Source organism: Musa acuminata, chromosome BXJ3-7, assembly GCF_036884655.1.
Source record: "Musa acuminata AAA Group cultivar baxijiao chromosome BXJ3-7, Cavendish_Baxijiao_AAA, whole genome shotgun sequence".
NCBI lineage: Eukaryota > Viridiplantae > Streptophyta > Magnoliopsida > Zingiberales > Musaceae > Musa > Musa acuminata.
In genome coordinates, this window is record NC_088355.1 from 5,678,846 (window position 1) to 5,705,690 (window position 26,845).

Genomic DNA, 26,845 nt, shown 5'->3' on the forward strand with positions numbered 1-26,845 from the left:
CTACCATGATAGCTAGGAGGAGGTGAGATTATGATGAGACCTCGAAACTGAGTGAAGATAGTGGCCATAACAAGCAGAGATGATAATAGGAGTAATCTCATCGTTTAAAAAATAAAAGACTATACATACAAATAAAATAAAAAGAATATATCAAAAAAATATTATTATTTTTTAAAAAATATTGAGAAAAATAATAGTATGCTTGTCTGTTCATGAAAACGTGCCTCCTATAATTTCTCGATGACGCCATTAAAAAAAAGTGTTTCCCAGATAAATTGTATTATTATTATTATTATTATTATTATTATTATATGATCGTCAATTATCTTTACATTAATATTATTATTATTATTTTATGATCGTCAATTATCTTTTTTTCTCATCTTTTGGTTGTGTCGAAGAATCTTCCGCGTCGCAATATTACCTGAGCTCAATTTGGGTCCGAACCGACCTGCCTCATGAACGGCTCTACAAACCTGAGAAGGGTTTAAGACAATTAGGGCCCGTTCTTCTCCGGGCGCGTTTATATCCAAGAGAAGCGACGGCCGCACCTCGGAGAAGAGAACGGACCGTCGCCCCGGAGTCTAGTACACACTCGCCTTTCATGTCTCCCGCGGTGGAGTTTCACCAGGTTAGGAAGGAGAAGAAGCCCAACAAGAAGAGGAAGAACAGGCCGAAACCCGACGTGGGTGCGGACGCCATCAGTGTCGAAGGCCCCGTACCGGTGGCGGAAGAGGAAGAAGTCCAACACGAAGAAGAAAACGAAGAGAAGTGCCACCGGGACTCGGACGAGGAGAAGGACGATGCCCGCGAAGCGAGAGACGGAGATGACGTCGGTGACGGCGCGGAGGAGACGGCTCCCTCCGCCAAGAAGAAGAAAAAGGGATTTGGGATCTTGACTTCCGAGCCCTTCTCTCGGCTCCCCCTCTCCGATCTCACCATGAAGGCCATCCAAGAGATGGGGTTTGAGAACATGACGCAGGTCACACCTCTCCTCGATTGGATGCTCGAGACTTTGGTTTTTAGGATTCTTTTTTCAGTCTTTCCTTCTCTCGGAGTATTTTTATGTATTAATCTGTTTTACAATGATTTGAGAGTAGGAATCATTTGAAGCCGATGAAGTCTGACAATGTTGATTGCAGATTCAAACTAGAGCGATACCACCTCTGTTGGCAGGGAAAGAGGTGATGGGTGCTGCCAGGACAGGTTCTGGAAAGACTCTTGCTTTCTTGATACCTGCAGTCGAGTTGCTGCATAATATCCATTTTATGCCTCGGAACGGCACTGGGGTCATCATTATCTGTCCAACAAGGGAGCTTGCCATTCAAGTAAGAATTATATTAGTTATCTAGTTGCTTAAAATATTATTTTCTACTCCTTATTGACTTATTTGTTACTTCTTCTTGGTACTTACATTTTGTGATGCAACTAACTTAAACTAGTTTGGTTATATAAACAGATTTATGACTACTGAGTTACAGTATCCAACTGATATCAATATAAGAAAAGAAGAATGCACCTCGACTGTTGATGCTAATTCTTCTTCTTGCTCATGGATCTTAGCTAACTGTTGAAATCATATTACGAGTAAAGACAACGAGAACTACAGTGCTTTTTGTTTGGATTGATGGTCAGAGGAAATGAACCAGAAAGATCTTTTAGCACTTGATATTTTACATACATAAACTAAATGTAATTTAATCTTGATCCATTTTCTGGGGGGCATTCTTGTTGTCGGATAGGCACTTTAACAACTTTGGTAGTAAATGATGCATTTGGCATTTGGAATCTTTTTTGACATAACAATATGTTACATGACGTGTTTTTCTCCTTTCAATAAGCAATTATCAACTCCCACTACAAGTAATCTATTGTTGAGGCCTTTTATATGAGAGTCGTGTGAAGGACTCAAAGGTCAGAAACATTGAGTTATCTTCCTGCATGATGTCCAAATAGAAAGATTTTCTAACTTCTTTTGTGATAATTATGTTGCATCTCTTGAACTCAATCTTCTGTTATCTGGGCCTAGTAAATAGGGGTTGTGTAATTAAGCCGATATCTGTATCCTTGGAGTTAAGACGTTGAAGCATTAAATACATAGAAAACTATTACTTGTGGGAGATTATGTTTCAAGGGACTTTCAACTGTTTGTTGATGCAACATCTACATTATATGGAGATACAGGAATTTATAAGAGATTTATGTAACTGTGTGATTGAAGTGTGTAAATGGGATGTCCATAACTTTGGTTGAAGTAGTTGGTCTTACATCATGAACAGCATTGAGTATATGATATTGCTATATTATACAATCGAGAAAAGAGAAGAAAAGCACAATTTTTCTTTTTCTCCATGGCAGATATGTTTTTTTTTCTTATTGCCAAATTAAGTTAATTCTTGAAACCTTGCTAATTTTTGCATTGGCGTAGTTTGCATTCAGAGTGTTTCTTAATCTACTTGTCAATCTTTGGTGTAATTCTAGGCTAGTATTTTGGTTACATTGCAGACACATGCTGTGGCGAAGGATCTTTTGAAGTACCATTCACAGACTCTTGGTTTGGTTATTGGTGGTGCTGGACGAAAAGGAGAAGCTGAGCATCTTGCTAAGGGGGTAAATTTATTGGTGGCTACACCTGGAAGGCTTTTGGACCATCTCAAAAACACCAAAGGATTCATTTACAAAAATCTGACGGTAAGTAATGTTTTTGTGTGAAAATTCTGATTTTTTTGTAGCCTATGTCTACACTTTTATTCTTATATCTTGTTATTTTCATGATGCTATTGCATGTTATGTGTGATCAGACACCTGTTTGGATAAATCAAATGGGCAACAAATACTGATTTTGGTAGACCAAAGTACCCTAACCAATGATAGTCCACATGAGATGCATATACCTGGTAATTATTTAGTGGATATGCAGAATGCTGTAACATATCAGATATACCTCAGATAGAATTGCATGAAAATATAACAACAGAAAACATGTCAAAATAAGGCATGCACACTGAGTAAAAGTGGCTGAAATTGCCATTATATTTATTTTTTGTTGGAAGGGAAGAGAATCATATTACATCGAGTAACTAACTTCTACCCGATATGTCTTCACAAGCAAAATTGAGAAGCTCAAGTACGTAAGTTGTCAACCATGCCACAGTACCCAACATGGTCATTCTCACACCAACTACCAGTCCACTATGCAATTAGCCTCTCGAAAGTCAGATAATATCCTGAATAAGATGGAAATACATTCTAGGCAAAGCCGTCTTCCAAAGCCAAGTTACAACAGTCATGGAATTTCCCATGGCACTTGGTCTCATTAATCAAAAGACTTAGTATGCTTGTGTGCTACAATTCGAAGCCCATGCAAGCCCAGCAGCCAGCCTTTGGATACAAAAAATTACATGGATCAGAGCAAAGAGTATATCATCTTGGTAATACTGACAGTATTACCGATAGTGTTAGTGGTTTATTTATTGAATATTACCTTGTGTACCCTCGGTTAGATTGAAGTCACTCATGCTTCACATGTGCTACATTTCACTTTGTAGAAATGCATTCGCTGGAAATCAGTAATAAAAGCCATAATATAGAATAGTACCAGTTCAGAAACAGTGACAATGATGATTACTGTAGCAATAACAAGAATTTTCATAGTTGTAGACTTGTAGTTACTAATGAAATAATAAGAGGAAGAAATGAGGAAGGATCTTGTGCTATGCCTATGAAAGAAGGAATACTTCTATAATCTAGTTAATCTTAATCTTATACTAAAATTACTTTATGTGGAATGACCTGTTATGATATTAATTACATGAAGTTTATCGTTTAGGATAATTTATCTCCTAGGCTCCTTGTTTTTATTTTTTTATTCTTTCTTTCTCTGTTCCTTTTTCTCATGGTCGATGATCCTGTTTCTTTGCTGGTGGCAGAAATCTGAAATGACTGTTTCTAGGTTACAGGGCTTTGTACATTTATCTATCAAGAGGGTCAGAGAACCATGTTTTCAAGAATGTGTTGTGTTTGACCTTTTCTACCCCTGAACCTGATGATAAATAGCTCTCATTTTTTTCAGAAATTTTCGTTGAAGTTGTTTGAGATCATTAACTGATTGTGGTTGTATTCTTGCTGCTGGTGGCCAGATTGATAAACAGGATGAAGAAGGGGAGAAGAGGAAAGACTGAAGAAATAGAGGTGTGAGAGGACAGGATGGGAGAGGGAGGAGTGTGTAGAGATCTGCTTAACTAGTGTTCCTACTAATTTTTTCACTGTCCATTCATCTCCTTCACTTGTCATACACCTGCTGTTTTTGATTGCTCCTACTCTCTCACAGACTACCAGAGCTGAGCAAAGGGAAATTAGACAGTGGGTTGAGATTGGGATCAGAATTAGAAACATTTGCTTATACTCTTGAAGTCTGAACAGTAACTGAGGGATACTTTAACTTCTGAACAGTAAATGGGGGATGAGCCTGCACGTATTGTGGCCCTAATGAGTCATGTATCTAAATAGTACATTAGTGATAAATGTTCTCTTTTGTCCATGTCTTAGAGCCCACCAAGAGGGATGATTGTTTCTGGGAGTAATAAGTGCCTGATGTAATAGTCCTTGTAATCAATCATGCAGGAAACAATGTGTACCAGAAACAAAAGAATATTTCACTTGAATAATGTCAGATTTTTGTTTGTAAAACTAAAGTGGTGAAGATACATGATTCCTTTGTTTTTAAATTTTAGGACATTTTTAGTTTTAAGATAGAGGGTGGGGTTTGGTACAATGATAAGGTTGTTCCCTTTTCCACCTAAGATACCAGAGATTAGAGTCGCAGAAAGAGTCTCTATATATCTAGAGGGAAGGTTGCATAAACTGATCCGACACCAAACCCACATTGATGGGAGCCTTGTCATTGGATGCTCTTTTAGTTTTTAAATGACATTTTTGCCGATCCAGATTTGTGTATACAATATGACTGATCCTATTGATCTCAATACTAATCCCAAGGTCGATTTCATTCCCAACCCTAAGCCCACAAACATTGTTATAAGGGTTACTTGATGCATGACGCTCTGACTAATTCTGATGTCCAGGGAGGCTCAATGTATGTTTACCTGTTTGAGAGGCTGGTTCTGGGAGTTGAACCCTTGAGCTATATACCTTGCTAAAAATTGAAATATTTATGGTGATGTGTTGAGTGATCACCATCTTGAGGTCTGAGTCATAAATGAAGGTGTCTATCAAGTATCAACTATTATATCTCGATCCACAACCAATCAAACTGATATATTACTGGTATATATTGGGTGGTATACCCTCCAGTATCATTGGGAAAATAGTAAAAAACTAAATACTGGACAAGACCAACCTAAATGGTTTGGTATTGTTCACCTGTTGACCAATAAATGCCAGTCTATACTGGTCTCGCTGGTTTGAAGCCTTGCTATCAACATATCTTTGAGTGGGTCATATCAGTTTTTACCTTGTTAGTTAGTTACTTTGTTACTATAGCCAACCAGTTTGTGATCTCCCAGTTTGCATCATCACTGGCATTTTTTCATCATTGGCTTATTTTCATTGTTACCCATGCATTTTGATCTTTTGCTACCCTTTCAAGTTCTGATACTTGTGAAGTTTGCATGTTTGATCTTATCCAATAGGACCTAAACTTAAAAATATTGAAACTAAAATTTGTTCAACATTGTGAATAATTGTTTATCATGTAAATTTTCTCCAGATTTTGAAATGTTGATATTCATTTTGGCCCTTTTCCAAATATAGTTTCTTATAATTGATGAAGCTGATCGAATTTTGGAGGCTAACTTTGAGGAAGATATGAAGCAAATATTTAAGTGCTTGCCAAAGGTATGTTGGTCATTCTTATCCTAATCATTTACCTACTTTTTCTCGTTTCCGTATAGTTAAAACTTTGAAGTTAGGAGCTTTTAGTTACTGAAGTTGTTGTCTTCTCTTGCTATTATCTGTAAAATATATGGCTTTGATGAGTGGACTTTTTTCCTGAATTACTAATCCTATTACTTTATAAATAAATAATTAAATGTTCTTGATTTGATTAAGAATATTGCTCTGCATAAAGCTTAGTGGTGGAAAAAGATTCCTATAACCGACGTCAAATAGTTAGAACATTATGGCTTGTTGTCATTTGATGTATTAATCCTATTGTTGCTTCTACTTCTTGTTAAAATGCCACACCTTTATCCATTTATTTATTTTTCATTATGAGGGAATGTGCAAGCAGACAATTCCAACTCTGCTGAATATTGAAGCAACTAATATAAGCTGATGTCTGATGCTATTAGTATATGTGTTGGCATATGCCCATTGCAACAAGGGCTCTTTTTTCTTTAAATTATACTTTGATAGGGTAAACCTCCAACTTACCAACCGGAGAATAAACCAAATGAGGTAAGTGATAATAACTCAATAATATGATCAAGGGCTCAAATCTTACTTAATCTTTGTTGTATAGGCTGCCTATTAATGCTCACTAATTCTGACATATGTCTAATTCTCAAAAGTGTTTTGGATTTTCTTCCCATGAAACATTTTGTAATTGACTAAAATAGTGGTGAAAACTTTGCCATAAGCTTCCTCCCTCTCTTATTGTCATGGTTGGCCTTTATTATTGTCATAACCCGACCTGGTGGGATAACTGACTTGTTAACTTTGTCGAGTCCAAACAATTGATCAAAATGCTTAAGATAAGATTAACATTAGTACGCGCATTAGACCTTTATAAGTCAATCTTAGTTTTACCCCATCTTCGATATGAGATTAATCGAGATGTTACAATCTCCCCCATATAAGGAATTGATGTTCTCGTCAAGGCCTAGCATAGTCCAGATTAAACTGTAGCATAGTGCATGCGAGACATAGTCCAGTGGTGTCTTCACGCCGTGATGTGTCCTCTTACCCTATCCACGGATAATCTTTTCCTACTCAAGCCCTTTACCATGCGCTAATACTTGATCGACTTTGATACCAATTGTCATAACCAACCTTATGGGATAATTGGCCTATTTACTTCATTGAACCCAAATCATCGGTCAAAATGCTTAAGCTGAAGTTTACAATATTACACTCAAAACCCTTATAACCTAATCTTAGTCTTAGCCCACTTATGATGCGAGATTAATCTGGGTGTTACAACTAGTCACTCCAAGTGATGCGTCTTAACCTAGACGTTAACTTTTTAGCTTGATTGAGTGTAGACTATATCTTCCATTGTTTTAATTTTATTGTTTGCTTTAGGTGTAGATTAGACCTTTACTTTTAGAATTTTGAAGTATTTTTATTAGTATTTAGAGGTTGCATGTGTCAAATAATACTTGAAAATATGAGAAGATGATATAGGATTCTTATCTCTAAAAGTTCAGTACGGGGTGAAGATAAGTAGAATTGTTATCTTATAAAAAAGAAAAGTTTTAGCTTTATGCGTCTCTAAGATTAGGTAATTCTTGCGTTATTCTTTTTTTCTATCTGGAGTTCTTCCTGCTTCTAATTCCTCTTGATTTGCTTTTCTTCTATACCTTTTGACTCCCTTTCTTGCTGTTTACTACTGAAATTGCTGCCCTATGCTCTGGATGCATGCATATCAGCCAGAGGTTGTTCTTTCATGGGGAAAGACTGCTGGGAGATTCATTCTTGTTGTGCTAGGATTATTCCAGATGAGATATAATCAATAGGATGCCTTTACCACCAATATAGTCCTTGGTTAAGACCTTTTAATTTAGAAGCTTGGCCTTTGACCTAGTTGCCCTTGTTCCTTTCAATTTGAATGTTGTTCCTCGTTTTGAGAGTATTGCAATAGACTTTGTGCTTATCTTTTGCCCAGTAAATGTATAATTTGCTACTGGAGATGCTTTTTTTGTTATTGGATAATTTATGTAAATTTAATGTCTCACTGTAAACTCCTTTCGTGTTGTAATCATAGTTACTTGCAAATTTAATGATTATTTGAGTTTTGCCTTGGATTTAGATTGATTCAAAGATCTCTTTGAATTTTGAGGTATTTCTGCAGTAGGATTCATCACCAACTGGAGCCGATACTAACTAGGGCTCATGAGCTGTTTCTCTTGTTGGAATATGACCTTTTGGATGGCTCATTGATTTCATATGTGGAGTGATGATTACTGCCTCGTTCTCGAACATCTAAAATAAAAAGATTAGCAAAACAGAAGTTTTTAGCTTTAACTTAATATAGTCAGATCTAAAATATTATTTAAAGTAATTAAATAAAATTTCAATGGAAGATAACTTTTGTAAAATTATATATATAATATATATGATGATTATATGTTGTTTAGCTTTAAAATAGTTTAATTTTAAATTTAATTTAAATGTTGGACTCTGATGTAACCATGTATCTAAAATTGGAGCAATAACCATAATGGAGGCTAAGATCCATGACACATGGGATACATATCTGAATCTGACCGACATAGGCCACTACAGCGGAAGGGTCATCACTCCTATAGTAGCCACAAATTTCTCTTTTAGCCTAGCTTTAGAGCAAAGGTGGTGGAGCCTGGTGTGCTCACAGCCTACACAGTAACAATTTGACGAAGATGATGTATTATTTCACATTCTCTTACTAAAGTTCATTGTGATGAAATTACTATAGCCTAATTATTTCTTTGATCTGATGACAAAACAACAAACTCACACATGGCTTTAAATGCTGATTCAGAATTCCATTTTATCTGAGAATGTACACTATAATGATAAATTTGATCTATAATTGGTAACATCTTGTAATTTTTTTGTTGGTGCATATATGAAATATGGATCTTATAGCAGCTCTCTGTGTTATCAATATGCAGGCAAGGCAAACTGCCCTTTTTACTGCCACCCAAACCAAGCAGGTCTGCAGTTGGCATTGAGAACTTACCATAATGATCTTTAGTTATTTGGTCTAGTCGATGAATATTATATATTATGCAGGTTGAGGAATTTGCTTGTTTGTCATTTAAGGAAAAGCCAATATATGTTGGAGTTGATGATGGGAGGTCACAGGTAAGTTCCAGATTTTCTCATCATTGTGATACTTATGCCTGTTATACTTACTTACAAATTTGATGATTCTGGTTGTTCTCAGGTCACTGTTGAAGGGTTGCAGCAAGGATATTGTGTAGTTCCAAGTAACAAAAGGTTTCTGGTCTTGTATGCTTTTCTGAAGAGGAACCTTTCGAAAAAGATAATGGTCTTCTTTTCTTCCTGCAACTCAGTCAAGTACCATTCAGAACTTCTCAGATATATTCAAATTGATTGTTTTGATATCCATGGAAAGCAAAAGCAGCAGAAACGCACAGCCACTTTTTTTGACTTCTGCAAGGCACAAAAGGGTATACTACTCTGCACTGATGTAGCTGCTCGGGGACTTGATATTCCTGCGGTGGTAAGTTTCATACTTCACTTATTATGCTCTGAATTGGCTAATCCCCACACTGATTTGTAATTTGTCTGTAGGATTGGATTGTGCAATATGATCCTCCTGACGAACCAAAGGTGCGTGTTTAGGCAGATTGCACCATCCTGTTTTCCTTCTAGATGTTCTAAATTTGTATTCATTTTCAGGAGTACATTCACAGGGTTGGCCGGACAGCTCGTGGGGAGGGCAGCGAAGGCAATGCTTTGCTTTTCCTATTGCCTGAAGAGGTGCAATTCCTCCTCTATTTGAAGGTACATGACCTTGCATTAGCATTGCATTTGTTTTACTGCAGTGTTAAGATAATTAATTTGGTTGACTGTTTCTAATAGGAAGCAAAGGTACCTGTCAAGGAATACGAGTTTAATGAAAAGAAAGTGCCAAATTTGCAATCTCACCTGGTAACACTCTTATTTGACCATCTTATCGTCTAACCACTATATGCTTGTGTAGCACAGACTAAGTTTCTCAATGTTATCCTGCAGGAGAAAATAGTGGGAGAAAACTACTTTCTAAGCCAGTCAGCTAAAGATGCATACAAATCCTATATTTTAGCCTACAATTCACATTCTATGAAGAATGTCTTTAATGTGCACCACCTCAATCTCAAGGTACCAATTAATTTAATGCTGATTGTATATGTTTCTACTTAGACATCTTATAAACAAGCTCCTTTGTGTGCTGAACCTAGTCAAGTCCATTTATAAATTAACATGATGGTTCCAGCATATCTTTGACTTCTCTAAGTTTAATAAGGAGCATTAAAGTCCAAATTCCTGAAAAGGTCTCATGGTTAGAGGTTTTGTGTAATATAGTTAATCCTTAAGGCTCTAATCCATTATATTTGTGCATATTCTATAGCAAAAATTTGGTAAAATTCTAATCTACTGTTGTTCATGTCTTATAGATATTTGGTCTATGGTATTGATTTTGAGGATATTTGGACTTTTCGACAGGATGTGGCTACTTCTCTTTGCTTTGTCTCACCCCCAAAGGTGAATTTAGATCTGGAAAGCAGTGCATCCAAGTTCAGGAAGAAGACGCACAAAATTGATGGCGGCCACCACGGCATCAGTGCAAGCAACCCCTATGGGAGACAGAAGGCTGATGATCAAAGACAGTTTGCACGATACTAAAGCTGGCTGTGGGAAGATGAAGAGTTTCTCGCATCCCACAAGCTGGAGTTGTACAAGTAGAGCTCCATTGAAGATAACTTAAAGCTAATAGATTCATTCTTGTGTAGTTTTGCATGCTACTACTGCCAAGGTTTGGTTTTTGAGAAGCATCATAGTTTGGCGTAATGTTCGGGGTGCTGCATCTTTTAGCAGTGGCGGACTAACAATTGTAGTTCAAGTGAGAATCCAATGTTTTCTCGGTTGCATTATTTTTGACAAGTGTAAGCAATTTTAAGAGTAGGCGTGCATACAACACTAGAAGATAGAAGTCAACACCTGAGTTGCCAAATCGAGTTCTAGTATGGTAGTATATACAGCATGACTAACATATCAAGCTATGCCTGTAGATGGATTGTATATGTAGATAGAAGTTGCACTAGAAGATGCATGTATTAAGTAGCATTGTACTCTTCTAATTGTCTAAATGGGTCAAAAGTAACTCATTTAACCTGCATAATCTGCCACATGTGTCTAAAGTTAGCTAGATTGAAATAATTTAACTGGTTATTCCAACCCCAAATCTAACGCAGAGTGACAAGCTGGTGAAAATTAGCCCTAAAATCTAGGCGAGCTTCTAAACCTTGTTGAGGCATTCATCTTTTTAGGAACATAATAACAAATCTTATAACTCGAGACTTGCCATCATATGATAAATCTAAATTCACCAACTTGGTAAGATATTTATTGACGTCTCAAGAACTCGAAACTAAAAAGCAAATAACCATAAGGTTTCAGGTGACACCATCGTCGTCCCATGTGATGCTGCCGCTAAACTCGATATCAACCCATGCTATTCGTCGACCAAGCGCGATATCACTACTTGGTTCAGGTGATACCACCGCTAGGGTTGAACGGTGCTGTCCCCAGCAAATTGCTAGCCCAATAAAAACTCAATCTGGCTTGTGAACTGACTCGTTTATATAACCAAAACTTCGATTCATCCTTTGGCTTCTTTTTAATTGATTGTCCAACATACTAACCAATCATGTATATGTGAACTGACGTACTATTTCTCGAACGCGGACATGGTCGTATAGGGCAGCGTCGGGCTCGTCTTTATCTCGACCCGACTCCACCACGTCAGCGTTTATAAACCCTTCTTCCTTTGGATGGCAATTCGTTCCTTATCCCCTTCCTCACTCTCTCCGCCAAGAGGCCCGATGGCGCTCCGGTCCTTTTCGCCCGCTGCTTCCGCCCGATCCGTCCAGCCAAGCCTCACTGCTGCTAGTCTTCTCCCATCAAGAACCGGCTCCATCGTCAGAGCACCAGGTTTTCCACTGTACTCTCTCTCTCTCTGATTCTGCAAGGTAAGCCTATAATATATTCGGAATGGGTGCATTGAGTACATATATATAGCTTCTGTTTCCGGATTATCTGACAAGTGAATGATATACGGAAAGAATTGATGCGGTAGCGGTACCTTGTAGGTCAGGGATTTCAGTAGCCTTGCGGTAATCAGACTGTGTGGTTGGTTTATAGCAACTATGCACGAGGAGATTGTAGAAGATTTGGAAGAGATGGGAATAGAAAAGTAGATGAATTTCGTCACATTGGCTTTATTTGGTTACTTTTATCTTAAATCATACTAGAACTAGAAGATTATTTCCAATTAGTGTGGTTAAATGTTTTTTCATTTGTAATGAATCGGCCTTTTCTTATGTTGAAGTTGTATGAGATATCGCAACATTTAAGTTATTTTCTTGGAATCTGTTGACATAACTCCCTTGAGCATAAACAATGGAGATGCCTTAGTACTGGTTGAAAATTTTATTAACTTTTGTTAGTCTCATGCTTCTTTTCTTTTCTACTTTTTCTGTTAGTACCGAGAAGTTTGTTGCTATTAATAGGTTTCATGAATAAGTAACAAGTTGCTCCATGGCAACAACTTAGGTATCTGTTGGAATTATAATTATACAGATAATGTGCTACCTATTGCAAAGATGTGGCACATTGAATAAGTTCTGACAATTGCTTCCAGTTATTCCCTGATGTCTTCCTTTTTTTGCTTTCTGAAATATGTGAGAACTAATTTTCTAGCTAGCTTTCTGATGTTTCAGATGTCTTTATGGAATTTGGTTGTCTAGCGAGCATAGTTGCATCCTTGTGTTCTCTTGATCTATTGATGTTATCTCAAAATCTGAAGTACAGAATATATGAAAATCCGATCTGGTAAACTCTGTTCTGCAAAGCCAATGCACACATTGATATCACTCTTGAGCAAAATGAATTCTATCTTATAATACTATCCCTGCTGGACTGGAGAAAACCAACCATATGGTCTTTGTTTGAACCCATTATATAACTGACTCGTTGCATGTCATATGCAAACAATAATGTTAGAAAAGGTCTTATCCTTTCTGGAGAAGACCATTGATCTTTGTTTGAAGCCATTACGTATCGTGTGTCATATGCAAGCCTTTACGTATTGATCTTTGTTTGAAGCATACTTTTGTTTGCTTGAATATTCTCCTGATATCTGGCCTGTGCACATGATTCTCAAAGGTCTTTGGTTTATTGTAACCGTGATGTGCACCCTTCCTTTTATCGAATTGGCTGGTCATTATTGCACTCCATCAACTAATTAATTCTAACAATGGTTCTTTATGCAGATACTAGGAATTGGATCTTCAAATCTTGGGACACAGAAGCACATATTACAAGTTTACAAATTACAAAAATAGTTGAGTCTAGCTATAAGGTGGTTGTGATATGCACAAAATATACAATTTTGAGTAAATAGTGACTGATGACAAATTATGATGGCATTAAATTTTATTGAGCAAATAGGATTGGCAACAACTAGAGAGTGAAATTCTAGGTTCAATATGGGATTTCAGATATAACTTGTAATTGTGTCTATTTAATTGATTTTTTTTTTTTTTATTATAAACATACAATCAGACAATTGATGACGATGCTTTTTACTGATATAAAGCTACCAATTGCTCCTCATTAGGCTAATTGTATCCTATCGACAATTCTATAGTGGGTGGTCAAATGCTTGGTACAGTCTTCAAGTATCTGATGCAACACATGGAAAAATTCTTCTTGTGCTGACCTGTTCAGATTATTAAATTAAGCTCCATGCTGATAGAAATTTAAGATTTGTCACAAAATTTAAAGGATTCAGCATAATCTTTAAAATTTAAATGTGATTGCCCTCTATAGTTTGTGTAATGCTTTGGTAAATTTGCTTCACATGATTGGTCCACAAAATTTTTTCTTTTTTTGTTGATGTGAATTGTGCATGGTGCTATTTTATCCATAGAACTTCATCAAGTGTCAATTTTTTAAGGAAATCCTCACTTTGGTTCTCTCTAAGATGTGTGGGAAATTCTACAGATGTGTCCAATCATTCTGACCTTATTTTACACACTGAAATTGAGTTTATTACTTTTGATCATGATAATGGAAGACCAATCAACCTTTGATTTGTTACCATTCAGAAGGTACACATACACTTTCTAAATACTCGTCATTCTCAGAGTTTGTAAGCATAGTCTTCTGCAGAACCCTCTGTGTTTGGTTTATCTCACCTATAGCACTATTAGCTTCTTTAGATATTTTCTATTTTCTCTTTCAAGTGCCTCTTGGGCTTCTAGTCTATCAGTTGTTAAAAATTTTATTCAGACTATTGCAAATTATGAAAAGAGAGGAAATATAAAAAATTGAAGAAAGGTCAAGGAGGGTATGAGCATTTACTCTCATAAAGAAAATCTCAGAATCTATTTTGCTGTATCTAGCTGAAAATGTGTCTCATTATTCCTATAATCCTCTCTAATTTCTGACTAATTCAAAGTCCATGAGGAGGTAGCTACTCGACTATATCACAAAATACTTGTGAAAGATTAGGCGCTTAAGTCAACCAATAGAAAAAAAGAAACTTGAAATGCAGTACTGGTTATGAATTCATGCATCAATATAGGCTTGTCATACTTTCTCTTCTAGCACTTCTGGTAAAATTGCTTCCATTTAGAGTGTGAACAGAAACATTCACTATAAAGGTCCTTCTTTATGTACAGGAAATATCCGTGGTGGTAATATTTCTTTGGGTAAACACATGTCCTCATTGAGCTCATCTTCAAATTATGTAAGACTACAGGAGGGAGTAAATGCATTCTTTAGTAGTCTTTTGGTATCTAGAAACTCCAAGAGAAGGTAAGTGTCTTTGATGTGAAGAATTTATGTCACTTTCTTCAAAATTCAATGTTATCACTTTCCATGGCATGTTCTTGGTATACTCAGGGCAAGAGTCTTAAGGTGTGCAACCATTGAAGAAATTGAAGCTGAGAAATCTGTGATTGAGAAGGATGCTGTAAGTTTCATCATTACAATTAGATGTATGTTATCCTTGCAACTTATGATTACATCAGGTTTTCAAGGTCATAAGTTCAAATGTTTTACAGAAAGAAAGGATGGAAAAGACCATTGAAACAGTTCGTGCAAGTTTCAATGCAGTGAGGACAGGGAGAGCAAATCCTTCCATGCTTGATCGAGTTGAGGTTAATTAATCTGACATATGGCTTATTTCTGCCATCTTCTTTGTGTTTCATCTTGATTTTAGTGTTGTACTTAACAAGGGTATAAGGCCTTCACATCTTTATGTTAAACAAAGCAGGTGGCAGTTTATTTGTGGCTTTGATATTGGATTTGTCATTTTTAGGACCCAAACCTATATTCTTTTAGAAGTAAGCAGTTGTTTGGTAGTAGTTGATTTAATTTCACTTTGTCTCTTCACCTCATTTATTAATTCTGCACGGATATACCAGATCTTGTAGCTTGATGCATTTTCTGCTATCTTTATTGAACTTCTTTTTTACAAGGAACTTTAGATCTTGAACCCTGATGGAAACCTTTTTGCCTACTATACCAATTATGTTCAATATAGTATAACAAATGCATTTCTGTATTTTTTTTTGCATTCTTCAATTTATTTGACTGGTTAAAAGGTTGTTTTTGGCATGAAGGTTCAATTTTCTTCCAGGTTGAGTATTATGGAAGTCCTGTCAGCTTGAAGAGCATTGCACAAATCAGCACACCAGATGGGAGCACTCTTCTGGTTCAGCCATATGACAAATCTAGGTATACTTTTCAGTTCTCCAAAATTTTTGTTTATGTTTTGTAATACTTGTAGGGGTCTTAACAAGTTTAAACTTTCAGCTTAAAAGCTGTTGAGAAGGCAATAGTAAGTTCTGACATTGGGTTGACGCCAAACAATGATGGAGAAGTGATACGACTAAGCATCCCTCAACTAACGTCTGAGCGTAGGAAGGTTTGTGTATTTGTCTTGTTTTTTAACTGGAAAATGTCTTATCTATTAGAAAGCTAATATGCTTAAGAGAAAAATCCTTGCAAACAAATATGCTTTTAAGATGTTTTTATCTTTATACTTCCAGCTATGCATCATGCCACTTCTGTTTCACCTGGTCATAGTTTGTTGTTATCTTTTACTATACACATTATCCTTAGAAAGGAATTAAAAATTTTGACATAGTTTGGGTTTTGAGCTTAATAAGATAATTGCAAAAGTTGTAACGATGCTGTTTTTGCTATAAATGCATTAATTTTTACACACATTTGAACACAAGAAGTCTGTCTGTTTTAGGTTCAGATCATCAATTATTTTGCCTGGTATTCATATAGAAGATTATTTGTATCTTGATAAACTTGACCTTTTTTTCCATATTTTTTATTGCTGTAAGCTTCTTGCATCTCATGGTTTGCTACAAATAGTCATTTAACTATTTGTTGTTCTTTTGGGAAAGGTAAAAAGACTATGTTCCTGAATCATGAAATTTTACAAAGTTGAATTTTAACTGAGGACCCATGTATGAGAATATATTACCTTCTCTGTACTTCATATACTAACATATCACTTGTCTAAAACCTAAGGAACGCTTTGATCCATACACTAATAATGCTATGATTAACATCAAAAGTTTTCAATATAGAGACTCCTTAATACAATTTATTAAGGCTCTACTATCTCTGGCATAATATCTGAAAGTCCCTGCATTCTGCTGTTCCCATAAGAAGAAGACTGTTATTTCCAAAAGACATTTACCACATTGGTTTCCATTTTGTTGCCTTTAAAGTGACGAGGGAACTAATCAACTTTGTTATCAAGGGTCAGACTCATCTATAATCCAACATTGACTCCTAATTCTCTTGTGTATCTACAAGTTAACAAATAGATGAACAGCACAACTTGAATATGGCAGAACTCCCTTGTCGAGCAGATTATTCTTTAAGCTTGTCCCTAACAGCCAACCAAAGTATGAAAACAAATTCAGATATTCTAGCATGGAACCTGGTCACTTTGTGCCAACACGCTGGAGCAATCTTCTCTCTCATACCTTCCTCTACAGTTCTGAGTTCTGACAAATATTTGCCCATTCAAGGAATCTATTTACTTTATCTACTGCTTGAATGATGATGATAGGTTGACAAGGTTACCTAAAATGACTATCCTAGAGAAGAATGGACACAAAGGGTTAACTAAAAAAGAAACTGAAGGTAGTTAACAATGTTTGACTATGTCTAAATAGGTGATAAGATGTAGAATGACTTTCTTTTGTCCGTTTATCCTTTGCTACTATGGCATAAGCATGAAACATGATGTAGAAAGATGATATTTCACATCATGAGCAAAAGGGAATCCTAGGTCATTATTGGAAGTTTAATAATCATAAGGTTATTCCTTTAAGATCTGATTGATCAGGGTTCAAATCAATGTTCACAATTTCATGTATTGGTACTGTACCATTCAGGGCTCGAATGATTTCGGTCTATACTGGTGTTCTAAGTGTTGGTACGTTGGTATGTGTTGAGTGTTGATACACCGATACATACTATGTGTTGATACATCTGTATATATTGAGCTTTAAAAAAAACTCAAAAAGAACTGAACAAATAGAGAAAGAAACTGCCCAGTACAAGGCCTGTATCGTCCTGTACCAGCCGACACAGGTCTTGTACCAAGCTTATATGGCGGTACAGGTACCGTGTTGGACAGTACCGGCCTTATACTGGGTCCGCTTGGATTACTCTTGTTCACATACTGATAAGCTGTCGGATCAATAAATACATTTATAGTTGCAAACCTTGGTCGAAATCACATCAATTCTCTTCCTACTTGTAAGAGTAAGATTGCCTACATTGATCCTCCTGTACCTTCCAGCACTTGCATTGGTGGGAGATGTGTGAATTAGGTTCACCCTAGTTATTGGGTAGGTATAATGTTTCCTCTTTTACATGCCAACTGGAAGTCAAATAGAAATCATTTTACCTATGTGTGAACATCTCTAGGATGCACAAGATGTAAGCTTCTAGAAGATTTATAGATGTGTTGGTGAACAAGTTGTCTTCAATTAATTGACAAGTTATGTGTGATAATAACAAAATTGAAGGAGAAAACTAAGGTTTAAGTCAAGAATACTTTTATTTCCCAATTGACCATAGTATTATGGTCGATGATATATTTTAGGGTTAAATTAGGACATGGATGAACTGAGGTCTGAGATTGGGTACTTTGGGATATACAACCTCGGATAAACTAATTGACCATTGGGTGTTCAAGAGCCATCCTTTAACTAGTGCAACATTGATGTTATTGGTGTTCATACAAAATTGATGAATTCCTCATCATTCTTTAAGAAATTAGATATGAACTTATGAGTCAAAATTAACCCAACCCGTCTTGCACTTACGATTTAACAAGATTCAGAGGAACTTGCTAATAAAAAGTTTTTTTTTCATGATTAACTAAATTGATGCCTTCTGAAACTTTCTTAAATTTTAGATTTGCCAAGCTATTTCCTGATCTTTTCACATTAACTGCAGGAGTTATCAAAAGTTGTTGCTAAACTGACCGAGGAAGGAAAGGTACATCTCTTCAACATATGCTTCACCATTGAAGTGCTATGTCAATATCTTTTTATGTGGATTTTGCAATTTTCTCATTGATTAATTTTCTCAACTACAAACATCTCTTTTCTGTAATTTATGTACACCTTGTTGGATACTTTTATTACTATTTGGAATTATGAAACAAGTTGAAACTTAGTATTTGAATATTTTCTATATTCACTTAGTTTTTCACAAGGCTTGACATTTATCTTGCCAGATATTGTTAATCTGGGTAGAATGTTTGCTTAAAGTCTTCCAGATTAACATATATTAATTGCTTTACCATGTACCCAATACTTTTTGGAATATTCTATAAATTGCTCATCTGTCAATGAATTTGAGGCTTACCTTGTCAATCAGCTACTACCTAGGGTACTCGAATATTCTACATGCAAGTTGTGTCAAAGTTTGTGGTTGTTCTTTGGTTATGTATTGTACCTTTTTTTTTTTGCATCTAATTCTATGGTAAGCCAATCTAATTATAGAGGGAGGGAGGAGGAAAGCCAAGACAGGACTCAATAATTGACAAATTGATCCTAAAATGTTTGACAAATTTGATAATAGATGATTGATATTACTTTTTGCAGAAGTTGTTGCATCGATTAGTCATTTTCTCCATCAAAGGGTGTCCATATCATTCAAGGTAAGTTTTGGGTTGTCAGAACTTGTAGAGTCCCTTTTTGACCAAAATGCCTTTCCATTATAGCTGCAGGGAAGAGCATGTAAACTTTTGAGGGGGCAACATTTTACCTATAGTGATCGGTCAAGTCACTATGATCGGTCACGTTAAGAGCAAAAGGAGTGATGGCATCCTCCTCTACAAGTGGCAGCATAGGCCTGTTTTGGCCCAGGCTAGCATGTTGTGATGCCTGGCTGGATACTGTGAACCCTTCCCTGAAATCAACCGGGCTGTGCCAGGCGTAGCTCAAATTGCATGGAGGGTGGCCTTTACCCGGCAATGACATTTTCTAGTTAGCTGTTTTACACACAGTTTGTCAATAGGAAGTTAATCCATAGGGATCAATGGATGATGTACAAGTTTAACTCATTTTTATTAGATTTAAGCCAAAATCTACTTCTGGAAATCTCTTAGTGTCACTTGAAACTGAGATCCGTCATACTAAACATGGTTGGCAGCAATTATGGAGAAGTAGCTGAACTGCTGTTTTTCAGCTTGCATATCCTTTCAATGTTTGAAGTTGTAAACATCGAGCTTCCTGTTTTATCATCAAGTATGCATTTTTTTTTGGCATGAAAGATTTCTGTTCTTGCATTTTTTAATCAAAATCATCCCTTGAGAGTTTAATGCATGTGCTTCAACATACAAATGCATGAGTAACAGGTATATACCTATGAAGAACTATCTCCAATATAGAAAAATATTGAGAATATATTGAGACAATGACAAACAAAAGGAGGTACTTTGCAAGTGATGGTAGTTTCACTTTCGAATGTTTATCAAGCTTGCTACAGTTACCTGCAGCATGAATTTAATATTGACAAAGGAATGTACTTTCATGTAATCTAGACACTAGTGAGATATTGAATCTCATTTATGTCACTTTATTCAACATTAGCATCATGTGTTGGGGTTTATTGCAGTAATAGTGTCTACTGTTGATTATTACATAATGCTTTTAAGTATATTCCATTCAATTTTCTTTTTTATATATTTTGCAGGTAGCTGTAAGGAATATACGGAGAGATGCAATTAAAGCCTATGAGAAACTTGAGAAAGTTTGTATCTCTGAATTAAAGCCATACTGGGTGTTTATATGTCTATAAACTCCTATTTGTCAGCGTCTAATCTCCATTTTTCATGGATGTCTTTCAGGAGAAAAAACTCTCTGAAGATAATGTTAAAGATTTATCAAGCGATCTCCAGGTAAGTGTCATACCATTAACATTATGCTGCTACATAAATCTTTGCTGATTGTTGCTTGTATCCTCAAAAATGTTTCTCGGAGATGCTAAAATATGAATGAGTGCTCATGGGACTTAAATATACACTTGTCTGATCATTTGCAGAAAGTGACTGATGAGTACATGAAGAAGATTGAGACCATTCAGAAACAAAAGGAAAAGGTATGTAGTCTAAAAATTGTTGGCATCAAGTTTTAGTGTGTTCATTGAATGTGCTTGATGTGCATGCACATATCCACATGAAATAAGGTTCTTTTTGTGAATGAATAATTTGATTCCCTCATTTGTCATGAATTTAAGTTTATAAATAATACATAGGAAGGATACAAATCCAAAGAAGGAAAATAAAACTATCTATTCTAATTAGGAGCATAACTACATAATTGATTACATAAATCTTAGATCACTTTTAGAATCTATTTAAGAAACAAAAATGTTGTGTGTTTCTCCAACACTACCCTGCAAACGGTTGCAAATATGTCTTGCAATCCAAGTTTGTCCAGTGATTGATGGAACAGACCTGGTAAAAGCTTTCGTCAAAACATCAACTGGTTGTTTTGTGGATTAAATAGAAGGCATGCAGATTTGTCCCTTGTCCAACTTTTTTTTTAATGAAATGCCAATCAATTTCCACATGTTTGTTTCCATCATGGTGAACTGCGTCATGGACAATATTTATTGTTGCTTTCTTGTCAGCAACATAAGATTACTTTGATCTTTTTTAAGTTTGTAATTGTTAACCTTAGCCAAATTAGGCCACAAATCCCTAATGCCATGGTCCTAAATTCAGCTTTTGCTCTTGAACCGGTCACCACTGATTGCTTCTTGCTCCTCCAAGTGGCTATATATTCTCCTAGAGATGTGCAGTGATCTGTAGTTGATCTGCTAACTTTAATGGATCCAACTCAATTTGACTATATATTTTCAAGTTGTTTATTTGTTCTGGTTGGCCATCATGAATCTTGCTCAGATTAGTTATCTGTGTCAGTCTTTTCCTCTTTTTTTTCCTTCATTTGGGAAGAAACCGTCGAATATCCACCAACAAAGAAACGTTATAATGACATTTTGTGCTCACATATGGATTTCATATCTTAAACAGAGTGTCAAATTCACACTGTTCTTACATTGGCACTTTCATTCCTTGAAATCATGTCAAGGGATACTTAGAATTGAAACATGCACTAATGACATTATGTGCTTGTTGTTATTAATAATATTTTAGTTTGATAAGACCAGAACAAAATGAAGTCTATGCTAAAGACGATAAAGAGGAGTAGGAATTGAAGGGTTTTATAACAACTAGTCGAATACAATGGAATGCAACTATGCAGATTTGGTAAAATCATAAGCAAAGAAACATACATATGGTCAAAAGAGATGATCAAGTAGTACCAAAAAGCTAAAAGCTTGCTGATTGCAAATCCATCATTTGGTGAATGATAAGCGGAGATTTGAAGAGATTGTTGTTTACTACAGGACAATTAAAGCAGTGAGAATTTGAGTTTGCTTTTGTGCTAGCATATGACACCAATTAAACAATGCATATTCAAGAAGAAAAGGAAATACACCCTTAGAGTATTGGATGACTTGGTCCTTGATGGAGCTAAGTGGCTGGAAGACTACGTAATCAAATCAGAGTATTTAAACTTTTTATGTTTCTCCTTTTCTCCCACCCGCTGATGAATTAGAACTAATCTCATAAGATATCGATCTGACACAAGCTAATGAGATGATATTCTTTTTTAGATGAGAAACTTGCTAATTAAAGTTGTTTGGCCTCATTGTCTGTCTCTCTAACAATGATAGATGTGTCTATGCTAGAAAGTGTTTTATATGATAATATTTTATTTTTTGCTTACGCACGTGAATAATTTTAATATATAAAGTGTCAAAGAAATTTGTATAGCTTTATTGTCTGAAAATGCTTTAGATCAGGATGGAGTATTTGCATTGGACATAAGAAACTCGAGAACTACCTTGTGCTCCAAGTGCATATGAATTTAATGTAGTTGATAGTGGATAGGCTATAGAGGGCAAGCTTTTGTATCACCATAAGTTTGTTTTCTTATAGCCTAGGTAATTAAGATTCGAGTCATAAAAACAGCCTCGATAGTACTGCATGTATCAATCCTCTCAAGATCATGATGAATTATGCACTGGGCTGCTCTATTTTAACAGTGGTGCAGCCATTTCTGGTCGGTCTCCTGGATAAGTTCCAGAAACTTGATCACGAGGGAGGCTGAGTTTTGACGTACCTCGTAACTGTTCTATGGTAATATATCAAAGATTGTCAAGCTACTCTTCTGGAATCTGGATTATAATTATTTTGAAGAGGGGAAAGTTTCAGATCAATTTAACTGTCATCGGTGTATTATTTACACATCTCAAAGTTCACATGCTTCAGATCGGATTGTCAACTATGTTCTCGTAGGCAACTTCCCTATTGAAAAATTAAATTCGCCCATGTTATTTGCATATTGTGCTGATAGAAAGTTTGACTACTTTGTCTTTATACTCGTTAAATCTAATGTATAAACTATGCTATTAAACTCTGGTGTATTATCCATCCTCGCCTGCCTTCTTGCTTTGAATCATCATTTATAATGTTCCCTCGAGTTGTTTTGACATCTTCTGTTCCTGTGCACAGGAACTGCTATCTGTATAACTCTATACGAAGCATGTGCAGCGGATAATGCCATTCGTTAGCAATGTAAGCTATTATGCCTGTTTCCCACCTTATATTTTCTACTTAAACCATGATAGTCAATGAATTTTACCAATTACTGAACGTTCTGAGTTGTTTTTTCTCCCCTTGTGCAATTGGATTCTTTGAAACAGCTGATCATGGTAATGGTAGGAAGTGAACACCTGCATCCGAATGGATTCTGGTGAGGACCAAAGTCGGCTGCTAAAAGTTGCTGCAGTGGATCACCGTAAACGATGTCTCTGTTCTTATCATCTTTCTTGAACAACTCATACTCCAAATATTATTACCATGAAAGAGCTTATCCATTGTGATTGTGCCATGGTGCTCGTGTTCTGTAGATGTTGTAAGCTGCCACCCAAATCGATTTGTCCAAACGCAGATTTTGGTTCTCGTCGTTGTCTAAATTAAGCAAAGATATCAACAAAAATGTTTCCTAGATTAGTAATAATAATAATAATAATTAAACAGGGATATTTTGCATTCAAGAGTCGAAACTCATGTCTTTTACTAAATAGATTATTCCAACTCTTTTAATTTTCTGTAGTCTATCAAACTTGTTTTATCCTTCTGCATTTTCGATGTGACTCAGATAGCTACCGAGTCGCACGTTATCGTGACGTAAGTTGGGACTGAGGTCGTGACTCATCCATCCTCTTGGGGCGATGGCGCATCGATCGATTGTACGCGACAGAGCCCGCACTCATTGCAGTCTACGTAACTTCCAGGGTGGTGCGATGCAGCAGCAGCGGCAGCAAGTGGGAGGAGGACAGGGAGCGGAGGGCGCCTCCGTCTCCAATCCAAAACCTTTTTTGAGAAATGCCAGTGTCAGAGGGAGGCGGGAGAGGGAATGATGGATATAATGGCCGCCATCATCACCTCCACGGAACGCCGCGCCTGCGGTGGCCGACCCCCGAGCAAATCTCGCTCACGCGCACGAATCAAATCATCCTCAGGAACCGAGCGAGGCGGAGCGGAGGCTCCATTCCCCTCACTTTTTCTCTCTTGTGGTCTCCTTCCGAATGACACCACCACCATGCACGCACGCTTCCCTTTCCTCCTCCCCACATACATCCACCGCTGTTGCTCGCCCCGGAGTGCAGGAGGCATTATTATACCCTTTCCCCGACCCAGCCCACCATGTGCCATAAAATAATGACTCGTATGCTCTCCGAGTACACAGAGTCGCAGAATGATCTCGAGCTCATCTCGTTCCAAGTCACCCAAATCATTCCCTCGTCCACTCCCACTCCCCACTCCCCCCCGTCTCTTTCCCTCTATATATCCCCTGTGCTCGTCTTCTTGGTGGAGAAGCACGCTCGACATTTCCAGCTCACATGGGTGACATCTCCAGCTCTAATGGGAACGGGAGTGGCCTGCTGGGTGATGGTAGGAGAAAGAGCTGTTGGTACGAAGAGGAGATCGAGCAGAACCTGAGATGGTGCTTTGCTCTTAACAGGTAATCGATTAATATCTTGCCTCAACTGATGCCGAGGATACACATTCTCTTCTCTCTCTCGGCTTGGAGTAGGATGAGGTTTCGCAAGCTTTGTGCTTAGGACATGATCGTTCTGACTGTGTCGACGCAAAATGGTTGCAGCATTTTGCATACAGGATCCTCGCAGTATCAGGACATCGCTTTACTTGACACGAAGCCCTTCGGCAAGGTCAGTATCTGCCTGACTCCCATTATATAGCTAGTAGCAATAATACATCTCTTGGTTCTTGACCTCCACTTGTTCTCTTCCTTGTCTACCAACCGCAGGCTCTAGTTCTTGATGGAAAGCTGCAGAGTGCTGAAATGGACGAGTTCATTTACCATGAATCCCTGGTTCATCCAGCCCTCCTGCACCACCAGAAGTACCGCTCTCTCTCGATCACCCCTAGCAAACATGACTCGTGATGCTGGTTCTGCAATTACGATATAACATGGTTTGTACTTTTTCTCTGTCAGCCCTAAGCACATCTTTATAATGGGTGGAGGTGAGGGGTCTACGGCGAGGGAAATACTCAGGCACAGGACAGTGGAGAGGGTGGTCATGTGTGACATAGATCAGGTAATCTTCCTCGTTGCAGTATGCACACGCCAGGATATACGTATATATATCTTCCGATGCTTTGTGTTGACGGCAGGAAGTGGTAGATTTCTGCAAATCGCATCTGCTTGCTAACAAAGAAGCCTTCTTCGATCCCAGACTCCACGTTGTAATAAATGATGCTAGGTAATCTCATGTTCCAAGACGCAATAGCTATGATTCGTGGGTCGATAATGATGCTACTAAGATCGTTGCAGAGCCGAGTTGGAGAAGAGGAAGGACAAGTTCGACGTGATAGTGGGAGATCTGGCTGATCCGATCGAAGGAGGCCCCTGCTACAAGCTCTATACCAAATCTTTCTACGAGGAGACGCTCAAACCCAGACTCAACCAGGGTGGAATCTTTGTCACTCAGGTGTGCAGCGGATCTATATCTTAGTACCCTTCCTCGACTTCCAATTCTGACACTGTTCTCCCCTGTTTGCAGGCAGGGCCTGCAGGAGTCTTTTCACATACAGAGGTTTTCTCCTGCATCTACAACACGCTAAGACATGTCTTCAGATGTGAGTGGTGTCACCGATTCCATTCCATTCGATTCGGAACCGTGGCGTGGTCGGATCTACTTACTCGTTAAGCTGATGACTGCCTTTTTCTGTAGATGTTGTGCCTTACTCTGCTCACATTCCCTCGTATGCCGACACATGGGGTTGGGTGATGGTAAGAAACGCCGACACCTCCATCTGCTTAATGGATGTATGCATGCATGCAGTTTGCCCAACTTGTTTCGTGAGCTCAGATATCTTGAACTGACATCTGCAGGCATCTGATTCCCCGTTCACTCTCGACGCCGAGAAGCTCGACTCACGGATTCGGCAGCGGATCGAAGGAGAGAACAGATACGTCGATGGGGAAACCTTTGCCTCGGCTTCTATCTTGAGCAAAGCTGTCAGGAAATCGTAAGGCCTTCTGCCATCTGCGCTTGTTGCTCGGGAACTGCAACTCTAAGGGGCTTGTCTTTGCAGGCTGGCAAAGGAGACGCAGTTGTACACGGAAGGCACGGCCAAGTTCATCTATGGCCATGGAAACTGCACCAACATCGCATCTACGTGAGTCCACCCACGGAAGGGGGAGGATTTGGGAGGTCAAAGCGACGACTGAGAAGAAATAGCAGAGACAGTACCCTTTTTTTGCAGTCCCTTAGTAGTCATTTGCATTGGGTACAATAAAATGCTGGCGTTAGTGAGGACCTCTTTTTGGCTTGTGAAATCTTTGGTGCTCGAAGCTCATGGTGTCTTTTATATGCCAATTGTCATAATGACAAGTAAGATTAATCCTATTACACTGTTGAACAACTCCTAATCTTAGGTTGAGCTCCTTTTAAGGGTTGATGTTTGGTGTGAAACATAAAAATCATAATATGTTATTATTACATAAAAAAATTTTAATATTAAAATTTAAAATCAAAATTTATAACGTATATTTTTCAATGCTGCTTGGAAAGTTTTTCTCTAATCTACAATAATATCGATTTGTAAGAAATGTTTGACTCGTATTTTTTTCTCATCCTATCATTTACAAAAAGGTTATGAGGATGAATTAGTGATTAAGTGGAGATGAAAGAATATCCATTCTCTTCACATTAGAATATTAACAAATCAAAT

The 26,845-nt window shown here is 37.3% G+C and overlaps 3 protein-coding genes across 3 annotated transcripts; all 3 read left to right on the forward strand.

Moving 5' to 3' along the window:
* Positions 1-430: 430 nt before the first annotated feature.
* On the forward strand, positions 431-10,823 carry LOC135642422 (DEAD-box ATP-dependent RNA helicase 27-like). The gene is made up of 12 exons (XM_065158560.1): positions 431-982; positions 1,143-1,328; positions 2,506-2,691; positions 5,773-5,856; positions 8,835-8,876; positions 8,956-9,027; positions 9,110-9,409; positions 9,481-9,519; positions 9,589-9,693; positions 9,772-9,840; positions 9,925-10,050; positions 10,396-10,823. The coding sequence occupies exons 1-12, from the start codon at positions 605-607 to the stop codon at positions 10,573-10,575; spliced, it is 1,767 nt and encodes a 588-aa protein (XP_065014632.1). The 5' UTR covers positions 431-604; the 3' UTR covers positions 10,576-10,823.
* Positions 10,824-11,683: 860 nt separating this feature from the next.
* Positions 11,684-23,471, forward strand: LOC135642030 (ribosome-recycling factor, chloroplastic-like). Its single transcript, XM_065157799.1, has 12 exons — positions 11,684-11,883; positions 14,637-14,772; positions 14,860-14,929; positions 15,021-15,116; positions 15,599-15,696; positions 15,775-15,886; positions 18,457-18,498; positions 20,203-20,259; positions 20,357-20,407; positions 20,551-20,607; positions 23,093-23,155; positions 23,284-23,471. Exons 1-11 carry the CDS (start codon positions 11,724-11,726, stop codon positions 23,108-23,110), a joined length of 897 nt encoding a protein of 298 aa, XP_065013871.1. The 5' UTR covers positions 11,684-11,723; the 3' UTR covers positions 23,111-23,155; positions 23,284-23,471.
* A 979-nt stretch (positions 23,472-24,450) lies between these two features.
* Positions 24,451-26,520, forward strand: LOC135642373 (thermospermine synthase ACAULIS5-like). The gene is made up of 10 exons (XM_065158487.1): positions 24,451-24,608; positions 24,750-24,816; positions 24,915-25,009; positions 25,104-25,206; positions 25,283-25,371; positions 25,443-25,599; positions 25,672-25,747; positions 25,843-25,901; positions 26,004-26,140; positions 26,207-26,520. The coding sequence occupies exons 1-10, from the start codon at positions 24,487-24,489 to the stop codon at positions 26,292-26,294; spliced, it is 993 nt and encodes a 330-aa protein (XP_065014559.1). The 5' UTR covers positions 24,451-24,486; the 3' UTR covers positions 26,295-26,520.
* Positions 26,521-26,845: the final 325 nt, after the last annotated feature.

What these genes read in the sequence shown, in the direction of transcription:
- LOC135642373 (XM_065158487.1), top strand. Translation starts at nt 24,487, where the DNA reads ATGGGTGACATCTCCAGCTCTAATGGGAACGGGAGTGGCCTGCTGGGT. An exon ending in TGGTGCTTTGCTCTTAACAG is followed by an intron (nt 24,609 to 24,749) that starts GTAATCGATTAA and finishes AAATGGTTGCAG; the next exon opens with CATTTTGCATACAGGATCCT. An exon ending in ACACATGGGGTTGGGTGATG is followed by an intron (nt 25,902 to 26,003) that starts GTAAGAAACGCC and finishes TGACATCTGCAG; the next exon opens with GCATCTGATTCCCCGTTCAC.
- LOC135642030 (XM_065157799.1), top strand. Translation starts at nt 11,724, where the DNA reads ATGGCAATTCGTTCCTTATCCCCTTCCTCACTCTCTCCGCCAAGAGGC. An exon ending in TCTAGAAACTCCAAGAGAAG is followed by an intron (nt 14,773 to 14,859) that starts GTAAGTGTCTTT and finishes TGGTATACTCAG; the next exon opens with GGCAAGAGTCTTAAGGTGTG. An exon ending in CCTATGAGAAACTTGAGAAA is followed by an intron (nt 20,260 to 20,356) that starts GTTTGTATCTCT and finishes GATGTCTTTCAG; the next exon opens with GAGAAAAAACTCTCTGAAGA.
- LOC135642422 (XM_065158560.1), top strand. Translation starts at nt 605, where the DNA reads ATGTCTCCCGCGGTGGAGTTTCACCAGGTTAGGAAGGAGAAGAAGCCC. An exon ending in TTGATGATGGGAGGTCACAG is followed by an intron (nt 9,028 to 9,109) that starts GTAAGTTCCAGA and finishes GGTTGTTCTCAG; the next exon opens with GTCACTGTTGAAGGGTTGCA. An exon ending in ATCCTCCTGACGAACCAAAG is followed by an intron (nt 9,520 to 9,588) that starts GTGCGTGTTTAG and finishes ATTCATTTTCAG; the next exon opens with GAGTACATTCACAGGGTTGG.